At 48.4% G+C, this 17,032-nt stretch overlaps 8 protein-coding genes across 8 annotated transcripts; 4 read left to right on the top strand and 4 right to left on the bottom strand.

The window, feature by feature from the left end:
- Positions 1–356: 356 nt before the first annotated feature.
- Positions 357–1,028, top strand: BT62DRAFT_926244 (uncharacterized protein). The gene is made up of 2 exons (XM_043184985.1): positions 357–725; positions 780–1,028. Exons 1-2 carry the CDS (start codon positions 596–598, stop codon positions 881–883), a joined length of 234 nt encoding a protein of 77 aa, XP_043045527.1. The 5' UTR covers positions 357–595; the 3' UTR covers positions 884–1,028.
- Positions 754–2,668, bottom strand: BT62DRAFT_277010 (uncharacterized protein). The gene is made up of 2 exons (XM_043180345.1): positions 2,043–2,668; positions 754–1,982 (listed from the first exon to the last, which is right to left on the bottom strand). Exons 1-2 carry the CDS (start codon positions 2,468–2,470, stop codon positions 1,223–1,225), a joined length of 1,188 nt encoding a protein of 395 aa, XP_043045526.1. The 5' UTR covers positions 2,471–2,668; the 3' UTR covers positions 754–1,222.
- A 1,205-nt stretch (positions 2,669–3,873) lies between these two features.
- BT62DRAFT_1071208 (uncharacterized protein) lies at positions 3,874–6,700 on the top strand (the record flags this gene model as incomplete). The annotated part of the gene is made up of 6 exons (XM_043178733.1): positions 3,874–4,248; positions 4,297–4,411; positions 4,462–5,140; positions 5,190–5,391; positions 5,437–5,778; positions 5,829–6,700. Exons 1-6 carry the CDS (start codon positions 3,897–3,899, stop codon positions 6,698–6,700), a joined length of 2,562 nt encoding a protein of 853 aa, XP_043045525.1. The 5' UTR covers positions 3,874–3,896.
- A 112-nt stretch (positions 6,701–6,812) lies between these two features.
- BT62DRAFT_926241 (GroES-like protein) lies at positions 6,813–8,516 on the top strand. The gene is made up of 6 exons (XM_043184984.1): positions 6,813–6,907; positions 6,963–7,007; positions 7,076–7,399; positions 7,461–7,541; positions 7,599–8,159; positions 8,210–8,516. Exons 3-6 carry the CDS (start codon positions 7,154–7,156, stop codon positions 8,396–8,398), a joined length of 1,077 nt encoding a protein of 358 aa, XP_043045524.1. The 5' UTR covers positions 6,813–6,907; positions 6,963–7,007; positions 7,076–7,153; the 3' UTR covers positions 8,399–8,516.
- Positions 8,517–10,127: 1,611 nt separating this feature from the next.
- BT62DRAFT_926239 (uncharacterized protein) lies at positions 10,128–10,931 on the bottom strand. Its single transcript, XM_043184983.1, has 3 exons — positions 10,726–10,931; positions 10,482–10,677; positions 10,128–10,431 (listed from the first exon to the last, which is right to left on the bottom strand). The coding sequence occupies exons 1-3, from the start codon at positions 10,849–10,851 to the stop codon at positions 10,220–10,222; spliced, it is 534 nt and encodes a 177-aa protein (XP_043045523.1). The 5' UTR covers positions 10,852–10,931; the 3' UTR covers positions 10,128–10,219.
- Positions 10,932–10,988: 57 nt separating this feature from the next.
- On the top strand, positions 10,989–12,527 carry BT62DRAFT_959999 (UPF0014-domain-containing protein). The gene is made up of 7 exons (XM_043188525.1): positions 10,989–11,247; positions 11,301–11,333; positions 11,382–11,416; positions 11,470–11,575; positions 11,623–11,701; positions 11,755–11,874; positions 11,931–12,527. The coding sequence occupies exons 1-7, from the start codon at positions 11,034–11,036 to the stop codon at positions 12,283–12,285; spliced, it is 942 nt and encodes a 313-aa protein (XP_043045522.1). The 5' UTR covers positions 10,989–11,033; the 3' UTR covers positions 12,286–12,527.
- Positions 12,205–14,664, bottom strand: BT62DRAFT_926237 (uncharacterized protein). Its single transcript, XM_043184982.1, has 3 exons — positions 14,301–14,664; positions 14,141–14,248; positions 12,205–14,083 (listed from the first exon to the last, which is right to left on the bottom strand). Exons 1-3 carry the CDS (start codon positions 14,454–14,456, stop codon positions 12,431–12,433), a joined length of 1,917 nt encoding a protein of 638 aa, XP_043045521.1. The 5' UTR covers positions 14,457–14,664; the 3' UTR covers positions 12,205–12,430.
- A 1,064-nt stretch (positions 14,665–15,728) lies between these two features.
- Positions 15,729–16,005, bottom strand: BT62DRAFT_999760 (uncharacterized protein; the record flags this gene model as incomplete). The annotated part of the gene is made up of 2 exons (XM_043190842.1): positions 15,729–15,800; positions 15,853–16,005. The coding sequence occupies 2 exons, from the start codon at positions 16,003–16,005 to the stop codon at positions 15,729–15,731; spliced, it is 225 nt and encodes a 74-aa protein (XP_043045520.1).
- Positions 16,006–17,032: the final 1,027 nt, after the last annotated feature.

The raw sequence follows: 17,032 nt of genomic DNA, 5'->3' as shown, positions 1-17,032 counted from the left end.
AACGAGGAAGACGAAATGATGGTATGCACAGCCACAATGTCTTCCAGTTTTCGGATTTTCTCCGACACCATCACGTTCAATGCTTCTCTCATTCTTTCTCGCCTATTCTCTTATTTCCTTGTATGGGTGTGATACTTTGTTACCAATAAACAATCAACTGATTATAAACCCTTGGAAGATTATGGTATAAATGTGTCAGCGGCAACTGGATCATAAAGTTACCATCTCCAATATCTATTTTACCGGACATTTTCCAAGACTTTCTAATTCCAGAGTAGGATCACTGAAGATCCTTGGTTACGAATATCGAGATGATGTCTCCATCACAGAACTTGACATCACACTCTGGATCTACCCGAAAACATTACGCTTTACGTCTGGCAACCGTACAGATACATGATTTCCGGGTCCACGTTTTTTCATCCTCACAAACACCGGTATGACTGCAGAATCTGCGCCGAAACCTAGTCTTAATTGCCAGACCGTCCGTCCAGACGACATTCTCACAGAAATGGCTCTTAGCGAGGGAAGCGATGAAACCAGAATATCGGGCTATTCTAATCAATAATATATCCATAAGGCATTTAATCAAAGGATGTATGCGTTTGGTCGACTGGACGCCCAGTTGCGTCGCAATTGGTTGGATGATAATGGATCGTTGGCCATTATTGCGGGGGAGTGTAGGTGGATCAAGCTTTCCTACGTTGCAGCGCGTCTCGTTGGCAGTTGAGCCCCTTTCAGCGCATGGATCCTAACCATTCTGAATAATTGTCGTTCAGGTCTCTGCCTTATCGCACCATCTCTTTATTTCCCAAAATTTATGACCCAATATCCACCGTCGACGTCTATCTACCACGGACGGACATCACCTTCGACTATTTAGAGATATCGAATTGTTTCGTCAATGTGCCATGATGTTCAAATTGAACGTTGAAAAGTTGCGGTAGAGAGGATCATTGGAGGGCTTCACTTGGGACGCCTTCATGGATACTCTAGTACGAACCTGTATATGATAGACGATACAAAAGTATTACGGAAATAGTATCAGCTATATAATACAACGAATAAATAATAGAAAATAAAAGTTAAATACATAAGGTCCTGGTATGCTGCTAGCGACATACAAGGTGTTGTAGAACGCCCTACCAGCTAGCAATGAAGTATCAAAATAGCTCGGCGCCTTAGGCCCGCAGAATTCAACTGTGCCATTCTCTGACACCGTTTACCTCGGCGACCCTGTCAAATGAGTACCTGCGCCGTTTGAGCTCCCGACATCGACGGGGTGCAGCTCCATACTGAGTTTTTGAAGAGGGCTGTCTTTCATCGCTGAATGACGAGACATCGTCTTTCTATCGGTCCAGCTGGAGAATCGATCTGGATCTTCGTGTGGTGATAGTTCAGCAGAGGCGGTCATGGAGAAGCGGCTTTCAGGTGGAGGCAAGACGAGTGGAGTTGAATGGTGCCTTTCTAAGATAGTTGTACCTGGTTGCAGTGAAGATACTCGTTCTAAAGGTGACGATGTTTGTGTATTAGCAGAAAAATCCACTGGATCATCAAATGGGTTTGATCTCATGGTTTCTTCTATAGTTCCGACACCCCTTTGCAGTGAAGGATGGCTAGAGACATAGCTCAACCAGGAGACTCGAGAACTCGCAAAAGAATTAGTCTCGGCAAAAGGATTGTGAATGGGAGTTTGAGCACGGCTCTCAGCAAGGCGCACAGTGGGATGAGGGGGCATCAGAAGGGATGACACTCGATGGAAGACGCGCACAAGTGGCGGAGGACTCTGCGGCAGGCGATCTTCATTTGGTATTTTTTCGTCTTTGAACGAGTTGTACGGCGCGAAGCCAGAGTCCATCTTAGCACAGTGTCTCTTTCGCCGTCGACGAAGGCAAAAGAGTATGACAAGAAGGACCGCAGAAACGGCGACCACAGCACCAGCAATTGCACCAATTATAGGTACGAACGTCGTACGTGACAGGCTAGAAGAAATGGAACCTCGGTCAGAACGGAAGCAATGCAGATGAAAAAAAAGGCATTACTCAGAAGGGGGGGAGCTGGGATTAGAGCTGGGATTACTAGGCGATGTGGGGAATGCGGTGGATGTTGCTGCTAAACTCGTAATAACGAGGGGCGGCGACGTCACTGCTGACAGTGGGATGATTGACGCTGATGAGGCGGAGGTCGTGGAGGGAACTGCAGATGTCGAAGACGATGATATGACCACTCGGATGGTTTGAGAGGATGATAGTGAAGTTGATGAAAATGAACTTGAAGGAGTAAGTGTAGGCCCAGTAGATGTCGTCGCAACCGAGGCCAGGCCCCCGGAAGTACAAGACGTTACAACATCGGATGTAACGGATGATTGCGATGAGAAAGACTGGAATGGTACGGAGGATGACTGGGATAAAGCGGAAGAAGACTGCGATATGTTTTCACCAGTGGCGGGACCAGGGGTTGTTTCAGCCATGCCGGCGGAACTACTGCTGCCGTTACTAGATGATGCCGCGCATTTTCCCTCCGTCGACTTCCCTCCGTCGCTGGAGGAATCATCACTGGTTGAATCAGAGTTGCTGGGGTGGTCGCTTCCGTTACCATCGTTGCTGCCTCTATTGAGTTCTCCGCCATTCTCGCTTTCAATGCCCCGTCCGCTTCCATGGGAGGCAGACTTTGAGCTGCCGCCGCAACTAGATTTAATGTTGCCGTCGTCGTTGTCGTCACCATCGTCGTCCGCAGCACCTTTCTTACGGTTCACTTCTCCGTCATCTTTGTCCTTGCTACCTAGCTGAAAGGTGAGATGATTATCTTAAATTGAAAACGGGGATACTTGCGCTGTTCTTGAAATCCACGGCGCAGACGTTGATGAGATTCGCTCAAACCGCGCTGGTGAGAAGGGAAGGCGGCCTGAAGCCTTGGCCCATCAAGTTGTAGCTTCGACCGTGATGATTGTGTCGAAAGGTCTGGTGTAGACATGTCAATATAAAGCTGATGGGGCGGTATGAAACGAACCTGAAGGAAGACCTTTCTCGGAGGCGTTACCACCAGCCTGAGAGGTGAATAGTTTCCGGCGCCTCCAGGGCATCTGAGAAGGGACCCGTAGGGCCACACAAAAGTTAGAAAGGAGAGTAGTGGGAGAAAGAGTGTCGTGGTGGTAGAAGACCAAGAACTTTGGAAGAAGCATAAATGGCATCTATGACATCCTCATGATTGGTTTGGCAGATTCTTGTTCGCCGTATGTGGGAACATGCCCTAAACTACCATAAATGTCACCGTACCACGGTGAGTGACGTATTGGTAACCGAGGCGCAGATCAACGGAGAGGCCTCGAATGATGGTGTTTAACTTCTGTTTAAACAAAAACATGAGATATGAGGCATGCGTCATGTGAAATAGGAAATAGTTCACCAGCGTCCATACTTGAAGATTTGTCGAGGGCAACACAATCACATAGTGGCCCGTTCTTTCGGGAGGCTCATCTGAGACTTGATGTCATAGGGAGATTCGCATATCCCGAGTGCATCAGGATGGGAGAACATATTCATATATTCATATATCAAAGCCTGTGCCTCTGTACGAGAACCTTTGAACCTATGAATCTTTGAAACGGCAGCTACGTACACATGATTCAATAAGTATCAGAGAGAAGAAGGATCGAGGTAAAACAGCCGACCTTATATCCTGTTTATTCCCAACGAACGTCGGTCAAAGAAGAGAAAAACGATTGACAGAGCCGGTGCCCGCAGTTCGTTGGAAATTGCGCGGTGAGGGAATTGAAGTAACAAACAAACGGGACGGATCAGGATTCGGATTTAACGGACCAATATTCGAACTCCGAAATTCCGGCATGTGTGCCGCCTCAAGCCGTTCTTTCGCCTTACCACCACCTTCAGGAAGCAATGCAGTCGCTACGGACGCGACGTTCTCAGGCGCCAGCGCGTAAGGTGCAGCGCTCTGGAACGAAGCTCTCAAAGATTGCCCAAGGTGTAACCTCTCGCCCTCGCGATTCCCGAAAATCTCGTGTCGATGACAAGATTAAGAAGCGCATGTCGATGCGCTATGCCGACATTTCAGGACCTACAGAGCTCAACGTACCTCCAGTGCCCAGCCTACCTATTGTCGAAGGTATTACGGACGGATTTCAGAATGAAGTCGTCGGAGACAAGATAGGCAGTCAAGATGACGCGGCAGCGACGGCGGCAGAGAACGATAAGAAACTATTGGACGAGGATGATTTTGACCCGGATGCCTGTGAGTACAGTAATTTTAAATTACGACAACATCCCTGACTTGGTACAGACTTGAAGCTCAAGCTGGCGAATTCGACGGAAGCAGAAGTCAAGTCCCTACAATCTTCTCTACGTGGAGCCAAAGATGATACTGCGACTGATCTCCAAAAGAACGTTTTCCAAAAGTGAGGAGCAACCTTTCTCTCTGCCTTCATTCTTGCTAATGGACTTGCAGTTATGCAGAATTCGTGCTCATCTCCAAGGAAATCTCGACCTTGGAGAATGAAATGATTGAACTGAAAGAATCTCTCTCGGAATACAAATCCATGCCATCCTTGCTTCACATTCCTGACCCCACCTCGACGTCTTCTTCAACTATGACTTCGTATCGGCGCTCTTCCGTTGCTGACTTGCGGATCATGTATTTCAACCAGATGCAGGCGTTGCATGCTCAAATTGAAGGATCTGCCAAATTCGCACCTACTACACCAGGAAGACATGTCATCGGCGAAGTCGAGGGTGTGTTATCATTAAATGCTGCAACATATAAGGTTGTCGGCAAGGTAAAGTTTGTTGTCTTGGACGACGCTGTGTTGGTCGCCAGGAGACGACGCCGCAACGGTCCCGATTCGCGTAGTGGTGGCAGCGTTAGTGAAGGCAAGCTGGTCGCGGAGCGATGCTGGCCATTGAGTGAAATGCTGGTGTTAGACACCAAGGACTCACCCAGTATGACGAATGTCTTCAAGATCAGACATGGAAAGGAAACGCACGTCTATCGCACTGAGTCTCCTGCAGACAAGAAATTGCTTCTTCAGCAACTACGTCATGTAGCCGAGGAGCTAGCCGCCAAGAAGCGCAAGGAACGTGAAGGAGAGCACGAAAGGAGGAAGAGTTTGTGGCAAGGTGCTGGCGATGTAAGTTCCACATCTGTACGCGCGGACTGGTTGCTAAATGATGAGATAGAGGTCTTCTGGATACAATTTGGATCGCATGCCTCCAGCTGAGTGGATCAGGGAACTCGCTGCGAAAGTGGGAGAAGCTCCGGACGCAGTCGCTAAGGACAAATTGGAACGCGAGGCACGTTGGACCAGCGAATGGGCGGATGATCTGACCGTTGCAATTGCTCTGCGAGAATGGGAAAGAGCTACGAAGCTTGTCGAAGAAGGTTGATTCCTCATCTTCTATTCGATTTATACTGATACCCTGTTAGGTAAAGAGAAGTTGGCTACAGTTCCTTCCCTGGCTCCAAAGCTCCCCGGTTTGTCCTCGCAGCTGACCGCAGCCCTCTTGTCTTCCTTGTCTTTGGTCTCGAACAAGAAGTCTACTGTTATTTCATTGATCTCTCTCCTTTTGCGTCTCAATGCTGGTCCTGCTGCTCGCGCAACGTTCCTCAGCATGCGCACCCAAATCATCAAGAATCTTGTCAGAAAAATCAAATTCGAAGGGCATATTGGTACATATATTGCCGACTTGGCTATCGTGACTTTCACTGCCATTAAGCATACTGCCGATTGGTTTTTGGCAAGCTTCAAGGAGAACGAAGTCGCTAGTGGTATGTCAAATGAAAAGTAATACTCGGCGTACACTAATGCGACAATTCAGCCTTCATTGATTGGGCGAAAAGTGAAATTGAGAATTACGCAGATGTGTTCCGAAGGCAGGTCTTCAGCTCGGATGTGGATCCGAAGGTAGTCGAAGAAGGTCTCAAAATCACATATTCCCAGAGCAAGAAGGCAAGGATTGTGATTACATTAACGCCCTTATCTAACATCTACTCTCAGCTACTTGAGGATTATGGACTTGATTTCCGTTTCCTACTAGAGGAGCTACTAGCAGAGAATGTTCGTGAGTCGGAAACTAACACCAAACCTGCTGAGTTGAACCTGCAAGACATACGTATAATGCCGCCGAAATTATCAAAGTCTTCGTCTAAACTGTCCCCTTCACTCACGTCGCCCATCAGCCGACGTTCTCCCACACCAAGTGCAAGTTCAGCCAGGACACAGTCATCATCTTCTACTTCCTCTGGTGCAACAACCACAGCGGCCAGTGCCACGCCGACTGCGCTGTCCTCAGCACCCCCTTCTGGTTACTCTTCGGCTTCATTTTATACCCCCACGCCCACCACAGGTGTGTTCCTCTCGTCCCAGACCCAAATGTCATCCATACCAGCTCTTCCTCGTGCCCGCACACCGTTATCATCCACGATACCAGCATATGGAAGCAACACGCCGCCGCTATCTGCTCCAGTTCTTCCCGTTCCTTTCGCATCCCCACTTCCTAGGCGGACAAGGTCTCCTCCTCCCAGTGCGTCTCCTTTACGACCGGGCACGTCGAGTAGCACGAGGGAGAGACCGCCGCGCTCAGCTAAGGCCAGTCCTGCCCCACCCCCTCGATCAACGAACAGACCTGGCAGCTCGACAGGCCATAGGCCGCCACCTGTAGCTGTTCCATCTCGAGAGGGCATGATCTAAGGTGCTTTTATTTTCACGTCTTCTTCATACCAGATTTTTTTCGCACTTAAATTATTTCCTTGTATTCATGGTCATTAGATTTAAGTTTTCTGTCTGTACCGGCAATTGAATTGCTTTGATTGCTTGTTTTCTGGAATGATTACATTGAGCTGCTCTCATCTGTAATCCAACTTGTTGCGCTATTGTCCCAGGTAGGACTATTATTTGGTGCGATTCTCACTCTTTCCACTTGAATCGACTTCTGACTGCTAGCATAGTACAGTTCGTTGAATATTGCTTCCGCTGCAACGCGTCATACTTTACGCAGGTCTGTGGCAGTGCTTCGTTGCTTAATCAGGGCCCTTCCTTACTAACACATTCATTTGGATGACAAAGACTGGGAAATTCACTCATATTTGAAGACAGGTCTCAAGACGCTTCCATCTACCATTCCACCATCCCATCAAAAACAAGATGTCCCACGTCGCTATCGCTGCAGTTGCGAAAGGTCGCTTCGACGAAATACACGTTCCAACTGAGAAACCTCAGCAGGGAGAGGTTCTATTAAAGACGGAATATGCAGCGATGATCGCTTTCGACACATATGTTACGGACTTCGGCTATGCAACAGACACGTTCCCAATGGTTCTTGGATTCAATGCCGCAGGAACCATCGTCGAGGTTGGGCCAGGTGTTGATGATCTCAAAATCGGGGACAAGGTAGGGTTTCATTGTGATGCAATGTTGTTTTCTACACTAAAATTATTTGAAATGTTTACAGGTCACCGCATTCGCATTCCAGGGCTCTAGGTCCAAAGCTATGCAGCAATATTCCATCCAGTCGCGTACTGTGTGTGCAAAGGTATTTCCTACTCAATTCCCGCAGGTCCATACGAATGAGCTTGGCATTTGACTTCAGGTGCCCAATTCTATGTCTTTGGCTGCTGCCGCAACCATACCAGATAACTTCGTCACGGCGTTCCATACGCTCTTCAACGAACTTGGTCTTCCTGTCCCAAATACATTTCCTGCCCTCGAATCTCCCCCTCTTTCTTCCGCTCCAATTCTGATATATGGCGCTGGATCTACAGCCGGCCAATATGCTATTCAGCTTCTTCATGCCGCCGGGTACAAAAATATCATTGCCACAGCCTCCTCGAAGCACCATGAATATCTAGCGTCGCTCGGTGCTACTGCAACCATCGACTACCGTACTCCTTCACTTGTTGAAGATATTACGAAGGCAGCGGGAGGTGACGGCAAAGTCGCGCTTGCTATAGACTGTATCACTGCTGAGGGAACAATAGCGGAGGTCTCAAAGGTGACGAGTGAGACAGGTACGGTAGCTCTGCTACTACCCGTGAAGGAGGGGAACAACGTACGAGGTGAAGCCCAGATGTATATGGAAATACCCGAAGGCCGCAACCCGTTTCCCAAAAGTGTCAATATTCGCGGAGTGCGCACATTCCTATATCAAGAAGTGAGCTCTCTGCCCCTTTTGGCCAAAACTTTTACTAAAACTCCATCAAGAACGCGTTCCAGAAAGAGAATGTAATGCCCAAGATTCTGCCTGACCTGCTGGAAAAGGGAATCATACAACCCAACCGAGTTCATCTATTGGATCAGGGAACTTTCAAGGAAAGAGTGGCCGTGGGCTTGGAGCTATTGAGACATAACAAAGTTAGCGGGGAGAAATTGGTGGTTAAGATCGAAGTTTAGGCATTAAGTCTAGGGACGATGGTTTTTCCGTTTACATTACGTATCTGATGTGGTAACCAACCAAAAATTTATTACTTAGAATGACCCAGGTTCTCCAAATTGTGAATATAGTTGCTGGTTTCGTCGGAAAAGGGAGGGAGACGGCGGACAGAGCATCAAGAAAAATTAACGACCATTCTGACAAGCCCAACAATTTTGACTTCAAGGTTCTTCATTAGAAGTGTTTTTGGCCTTCAGGTGACTGCGGTACCAGGGCATTCTTCTGCTTCGAATGGGAACGCGTATGCCCCTATGTCAGCACGTGATCGTGTGGCCTCCTCGTAAATTACGAATTCTTTTAACCTGGCAAATCCGGCTTTATCATATACTCGTGGAACTCGTATCTGAATAATCAATTTTTCGACTTCGTTCATGAAGATGCCCTCACAATATGGAAAATTCTTCATCGTGATGTTAGCGGGGGGAATATCTTGATCGAGAAGGCGCCTAAAGATGAACATGATGGCGGAGGTTGTGGCTTGCTCACGGATGCCTTGGAAAATGCAGTCTCTGCCACTTATAGCCCACATCTTTTATGACAGTATTGAATAATGGCGTCGGGACGTGGGGAGGGAAGAACAAGAAGACTGCCTTGACGCAACGGGATAAAGGCCCTCTAGTGACAATTTTCGGTTTGACTGTGACTATTTTAACATCACCGAGGCACTTGTGGCCATCCAGGAATGGCAGTACTTTTCAACTCCAGAACAACTGTCCCTGGTACCGGGTACTGGACGTGGTCCACCACCCATCGATCCCGAAACCGTACAATTCCGCGATCACAAAGATCTGAAAGTGCTCTGGCAGTGAGTCCTCGGCATGGATGGATAGCTCTCAAATGATCTGGCACAGTGTCAGTTCAAGCCCACGGGTACCAAACGACAGCCACAAAAGAGGCAAAAGTCAGGCACGACATTAGCATCTAAGTGTTACTTCTCTTTATCGCTAGGGTAGACAATTCCAGACATAGATAAATGCATTCACCTTAGTTACCATATGCTTAATATGACTGGTGATTTGAGTAGTGCCGATCTTGAATGATGTACATTTTCAAAGTCTGACTTGGGCATGCACGCTCAGTGAGATTCTCAACATCCCGAAAAGGATGCAGGAGGCCAGGCACTGGAATTATCCTCGGGGTAGAATAAGGAGTCGATAACAGGTATAGATTATCCAAGAAAGAGAGTTACAAGACGTCGATGATGTCGAGTACAGTGGAAACTCGAGCATACATAAGCAATATTTCTTTGTGTGCGTGGCATCTCTGCGAACGGAGGTCAGCAACAAAGACACTACTTGGAGGACTGGCGTACATGTGAGATCAATGATTTCTCCTGACATGATGTTGGGCTCCAATTTCACTTCTCTCTTGACTCGTTTTTCGGGCCTAACTTTCTTAGCGTCGCGTTTCTTCAACTGTCGTAGCTCCTCCTTATAACATGTCAACAGTGAAAATCATTGATCACATTGAATGAGAACGGTCACCTCTAATTTTGCGATTCTGGATGAATAGTCTTCTTGATCGGAATCGTCAGAACCGTCAGATATGTCAATTATATCGCCCGGAGAGGTAGCACGTTTGCGAGTCACTGGAGTAGGCTCGGATGCAGGCGCGATACCGTTAGCTTGTAATATTTCTGTAGATAGTTGGCGAAAGTAAGCCGTTCCGCTACAAGAAACTCACCAAGAGGTCGGTATCGGAATACGAAGGTGACCAGATGGCGCAGATCCTTCACGACTTTGGACCTCAAGGCGTTGGGCAGGACAATTTCATCACCAGTCCTATAGGCTGAGAACAATATATAGAGCAGAGTTAGAAGAACACCCACTTGACACAATGCGATATAGCCTTCTTAGAGCGCTCGTGGATCTTCCCCACCTCATCAAAACTTGCGGCTCGGAAAGGCGCAGAAATAGCTCTTGAACACGCCAGATATTAATCTTTATCTCCCCCAGCTCTGGCAATGTTGAATTATGTAGATACTCGTCGTCGTCTACATGTGATGTTCAGAAACCACAGCGCAGACTCAAGGGGTTACTGCACCAGTCAATTCCAAGCTCGTAAACAACATCGGCTTCTCAGTTACAGCCGAAGAATTGATTCCTGTTACGCGAGCAGTATTTCGTCTCGAGGAGGGATCTAATATCATTCCTGCAACAAATTTGCCATCGACGCATGCCCGTCCTTCTCTGCAGTCAACCCGATACAGGTCTTCGTGCTTCCAATTGATACAGAACGCCTTGCGTACATTTTGAGAAACACCATTTAGCGTAGAAAGAGGTCGCACCTTGCCAGCTTCTGAAGGAATCCAACAAGTCACTTTTTTGTCAGCATGGGACACCTCTTCGCCAAACCCTGGGAGGGACACGCCGCCCACTGATATCCATGCTAATGTGGATTCGAACCTGACCATTCCAACTTCAAGATGAGGCCTTGAAACAAAATAACGCGTGTAGAGGAGCTGTAAGAATTGGAAATGAAAGAGGGACGCACGTGCGGGCGTGGGAATAATGATCTAGTGCGTTTTGAAATTGTAGATAGATGTTCCGTCGAGAAGTCGGAGATGATGTGTTTGAGACCACCACAATCGCTATCATGGATTCAGGAGATAATCTGACATGGTACAACGTAGGCTTGGCCTTTTCCTTCATCCTTCTCAATGCGGTCATATCTAAAATATTCAACCTGAGAATTGGTGTTTCTCTGGTGACAGCTGCGGTGCGCTGTGTAGTACAGCTAGCATTCGTTGCTACCCTCCTACAAAGTGTATTCGAGACGGATAATCCATGGGCAGTTGCGGGAATAGCCTGTGAGTTCTGTGTTTTACGAGCCACAGCAGATGTTTTAAGCAACAACCTACAGTCTTGCTTAATGTGATGGGAACCTTTGAAACAGGCGAGTAGCATTATATTCGAGGCGCTCCTGGCTAACATGTTCGAATAGTGGTTAATAAGGCGAAGCGCCGTCATGAACGAATGGTATTGCTTTGATACCACCCTTCTCGACTCCTACCTGATCCTTGCCAAACAAGTTCCGATCTGTATTATTCGGCTTTATCGGCTCTACGATCCCTGTGTCGATTATCGGAGGTCGGTATGCCATGTCCGTGGAACCCTTTTGGACCCCGTCGCAATACAGTACGATCTCCCTTTCAGGAATTAGGCTCGCCTTGAAATTCCACTAGTCCCAATTGTTGGAATGATGTGCGGAAGCACTATATCCGGGGTCGTTATCTCCCTTAACTACGTTCTAAAAGAGTTACAGTGGGTTTCATGCTTTGACGATCTTCATCGTTTCGATCACTATTTTTCTCCAGGGAAAATCGCGACAAGGTAGAGATCTACCTCGCCTTTGGGGCATCCAGAATGGAAGCCTGCAAACCAATTGCCGTAGACGCCCTCATTATGGCACTTACACCTCCCATCAATCAAATGAGGTCCTTCTCAGTTCACAGTCCACCGAAAGTTAGCTATAACTAACACCCAATTCTAGTGTCCTCGGAATAATCTCAATACCAGGGATGATGACTGGTGCCATCCTTGGTGGTTCGTCTGTTCAGCAGGCGGCAAAGATGCAGATGATAATCATGTTCATGATTTCTGCAAGCACGGCCCTCGCATCTATTTTTACCATCGCATATGCTATAAGCGTTGTGGTGGATGAAGAGCACCGGATTCGAACGGATCGCATCAATTCCAAACCACTGGCGTTATGGAAAGCCAGGTCGGCCCTTATCGAATATATAAATGCGTCTGTCCAACGCGGCTATCTGTGGGCGAGCCGTTGGAGGAGTCACATTGGAGATACCGTCCAAGGAGAAGGCGATGTGCTATTGGAGACGAGGTGAAAAGAAACACGATCAAGGACGAGATCTTTGTCAGTGACACTGAACACGCACGGGCTAACCATGGTATAATCTACACAGTATCACTAGTATAAACGCCAAAACTCTTAGTGGGAAATTGTGGTATCTAACCCTAAATCTTACATATCTACCTCCTCGACCACGGTGTAGGACTCTCTGCTACTTGCCCCAGCTCTTCCGTCAACCCGCCTGTATCGCCATCTCTAAATAGTTGATTTCCATGCAGCACCAAGTCGTTATTATCTGCCTCTATTATCCGCCGCATCCGCTGAGCAGGGGGCACGCCAAATAGCGTCTCCTCCTCTGGCCCTTCATCGTCATCATTGAACGAATCATCGAACGTTTCGTCAAACGCCCCCTCCAGATTGATACCAGCAAATGGATGAATCGGGCCACCTTCAACATCAATATCCTCGCGATCTAACGAGTCAACAGAAGTATCTGTGGAAGCAAATGAATCATCCATCGGTCCGCTTCCTTCCATGAGAAGTTTGAATGCAGCAGAAGGATGAGCAGTATTATTCACTTCGTCGTCGTCAGCAAATGAATCATCATCTTCTTCATCGCCATGATGCATAGACGCCACGAACTGTCCCACAACGACGTCACCATAAGTGTCGGTAGCGAAACCACGATTATCGTCGTACTGGGGATACGCTCGCAGTGGAGACGGTGGAGGGATCCCAGGCGTACGGTTTTTCGGCCACAGTCGCAAACCCGGGGTGGTAGCTATATTGGCCACGCCTAAATCGGCCCTATGCATCATGCTCTCCAGACTGGATTCCCCAGTAACGCTGCCACTAGTGTCTGTCCCTCCTCTGTACCGCGACAGTGACGGAGGGGTGGGTACAGTGCTCATGCTCGACTCCGTACTGTGCCCATGGAATAAATGTCGACTGTCTGCACGACGGTGGGCCTGGATATCTTGAACCAAGTCTTTCGTGATCCTTGCTGCAGCTTCTCCGGTTGGTGTTCGACCAAGAACCATCTTTCGGGAGGATTTGGGCAGGCGAGCGGGGGACATAAGGACGGGTGGTGACATGCCTGGTGGGAGGCCGTCAAAGGAGTCATCATCAGAATCGTCGGCGGAAGCACTAGGACCGGCGCGCGCCCTGTGAGCATATCCGAATCGCTTCCCGCGATGGGGAGTTGTTATGGAAGGATCGCGCAGATCAACAACGCCATTCCATTGCGAGGGCTCGGTGTTGGAAGGAAGGTACGGGTTGAGTGTTTTAGGGACGGGAGTTTTTATTTTCCCTCTGGGTTTCATGGGTGAAGCTACTGGTGAATGGGTAATGGTAGAGTCTTCACTGATAGAGTGCATATTCTGTCGAAGAAGATTTCGGAGAAGTGGCTGGGGTTCTTCTCTAGACTTTCCTTTGTTCGAAGGGGGTGGTTTGTCGCGCGACTGCTCCTGCCTTGATGGGGGAACAGATGGCTCATCTCTGGAGAAGTTTTGAAATTCTCTATCCAGACGAACCAGAGGAGATTCAACCGAAGCAGACCAAGATGCTTCTGATTCCTGGGTATCAAATGTCGTCGCCGGTCTGGCCGGCGTCGACGAGAAAGCTGCTTGGCCGGGACGGAATGAGCTCTCGGCCGATGCAATGCTGGTCTCGAAAGGACGTGCTGTAGCATGGCTAGCTTCTGCCTGGGAGTCTGTCGTAGCATGAGAGTTAGAGCCAGATTCGTGTTCAGAGGTCCGCTCATTGACGGTCGAGTAGTCGTCGACAGTAGGTATACGAATCTGGGCTGCCTGCTCGTAGAAGGATGTCCAGAACTGAAGCCAGATACATCATCATCACCTTGCCTCCTTCAAAGTAAAACAGCCACGTACCTGTGCCGCCTCCCTCACCGGCTCCGTCGCGACCGCGTAACGCTTTACCGCAGGCAAGATCTTGTTGGCAAGCACGTTATGGATCTTGGAAAAGTTTTCATCGATGGTCTGGCTCCGCCCTGCGTTAGCTTACCGCAATCTTGGTATATCAGCGACGCACCTGTAGTTTGATGGTGATGAGCTGCTCTATCTGGTCAATCTGGTCGTTCACTGACGCTGTTGTATCCAGCCCGGGGACTTCGATGGACGCGGGGTCCGGATTCGGCTGCCACCTTGGTGGATTTGGCGGTATCGGTCGGCGCTGCTTTTCTGACATGGGCTGGGCAGACTGAGAGTTGGGTATCTTACGGTAGTGGTGGCGGTGAACTTGAAGAATCTGCAGATCGACGCGCTCACGCCGCGTTCATCACGCTCGTTTCTCACGTTCGAACTACCATCATCACCTCCAGCAACGAATGCGGCTTCGGAGTAAGCAGGCAGTTTTTTTAAAGGAGAACTTAGAGGGCGCCTTGTTGTGTTCACATCACTCGTCTGAGGGTAAGTTGTGGATCGATATTAGAAGCATAGGTCTAAATGAATAACTTCATCTTCTCCAGATACATAATTAAAAACTAGTCTTGGTAGGCGTCACTGGTTTCGAATGGCTGCAAGACACTTATAGACCAATGGCGAGCCTCAGCTAGTACGGACTAAAAGTAAATCCTACACTGGTCCGGCACTGCCATAACGTAGTGCCATCAAACGACGAGTAGCTGTGGATGGGTACCTATTACAGCACATATAAGTGCTCCCTATTCCTTCAATCAATTGATAACAAAACTTGTCCGGAAATGTAGTATAATGTTGCCTCGGGATCATCACATTGACCGACCATAGTGCCAGTATCGTCGACGGTGCATGCCCCGGTACTGCCCCGTAATCGGGTTGATCAGTCAGAACGTTCTGTCCACCTATTGTCCTAGTCGACGAAACCGAAGTTAACATCCGCGAAAATTTGCCGTTGCTAATACATTCAGACGGTTCCTACTCGTACGCATCACCTTGGCTCAAGTTATCTCTCCCCTAATTGTCGATGATGAGGATGTTCTTGGCATGGAGCGGTGACGAGAAAGATAATCGTGTCTAGATTCTGCTGTGTTGGGGGGGGGAGTCCGATGCTGCTTAGCGTCACTGGCGATGATTCCCTATGACAAGAATGCGGCGTACCATTGGCCCTAATGAAGTCCTCTTGAAATATCTGTGAGTGCGGCGTCTATGTGCATCACGGGTGCGAACTTCATGCCTACAAAGGCAATATCCAACTTCACCCACCTCTCCAATAACATAGTTTTCTGCTTTTACGCGTCAGCACAGACTATGGCAGGTCGAAAACGATGCCCCACATTGGTATAGGGAATTTCTCTTGCCGAGAGACTTTGACGGAGGAAATTGCATATTGTCCATTACTGATCCAGTAACTGATCATTCTTTCAAGTTCCCGATCTGTTATTTGGCCAAAGACTGGGAATTACAGCACAGTCCTTCAGTGTGGCCACAATGTAGAAGGGTTCGACCCAAACAGGACCATTTGACATCCATCCACTTGGGTCTATCCCGACCTGTTAGCCAAAGCGGCAGCCTGAGTGCTACCGCTTTCCCTTCCGGCGTCAGCGTATTCGTCCTGTCAAATGATAAGTAAAATGTAACTATTCAAACAGCGGCGTGGGACTGACTCCGAAGGCGACCACAGTGGTGCTAGAGCCCAAATCGAGACCAGCGTTCACGTTTGCGACCCTTCCCGGCAAAGTTCCACAAGCTAGATCGATGACTAGCCGGACACCAGCTGCATGTGACAGTTCAGAATGAGCAGACCTCTGGGCGTTCATCTATTGCTTGGCAAATTCTAACGCTGGTGTTTATATTGCAACATGTTCGCGACCTCGACCTTCCGAGAATGTATTCCATTGCATTTGAAAAGTTCAAGCCAGGGCAGTTTTAATCGTGATGTCTCTGACGGATAGACCCGATCAATACAACGTTCTTTCTGACGAGGTCGAAGTTGGATATTTCAAGAACTATCTTTTCGTGGTTCGCATGCACTTAAGACGATTGTGCATCTCTTCTCACCACAGACGGCTAAGCTCTTTGTTCGAAGCTGTTGCTCATGAGAAGCGCAACAACAACGCGTCGGTGAGTCCAACCATGCCTACGTTAACGGACCTTGGCCTAGTAACAGTGGAACGCCCCGATCACCGTCTAGTGGATGATGTGTACTGCGGGTTTGAACTAATAATACTTAGAAACAAACCCAGTTTACGAGTTGTAAACAAAAGGAGTACTCCAAGGACCCTGCATGAGGAATTTCTTGGAACGAATGGCACTCCGCAGGCTGAAGCTGTTATGTCAGACCGGATGCATACTCGCTTATATTCGATCTATAAGTAATATTCCAGTCAGCCTTGGCTGAAAGCGCAGGCACCGATTGTCTAGTTCGAATCGTTGGCCTGACATCGGTACCGAAGCCCGTTCGGCTGCGAGGGCGTGCCTGAGGGCGTGCTTGAGAGCGTCCACTCGGACCCTTCCCAATCGAATGCACTTTACTGAGCTTGCCGCAGGAAGGGTTTTATTCTGATCGACTCTGAAAGGAGAACAGACCAGGAGGCGTGAATTTTCTTGGAATGATATATTTATGTAATAATTTTGAATAATTAAAATACATATTCACGGCCTGGCGGGGCAGCAAAGATCGACGTCAGTGCAAACCTTGACGAGGGTTTTGACTTATTTTGTTTGTCTTCTATCCTGACCAAATCCCGACTGCTTTGTCACAATGTCATCGGCCTTCTGGTGGCGTGGGTAAAGTAATGACAGTGCTGGCCGCGGGGCAGAATTGAACGAGCGCGATGTGGGAGA

This window comes from Guyanagaster necrorhizus (assembly GCF_019112545.1).
Source record: "Guyanagaster necrorhizus MCA 3950 unplaced genomic scaffold BT62scaffold_2, whole genome shotgun sequence".
Lineage (NCBI taxonomy): Eukaryota > Fungi > Basidiomycota > Agaricomycetes > Agaricales > Physalacriaceae > Guyanagaster > Guyanagaster necrorhizus.
The sequence above is the reverse complement of the archived record's forward strand: the minus strand, read 5'-3'. Positions and strand labels throughout refer to the sequence as shown.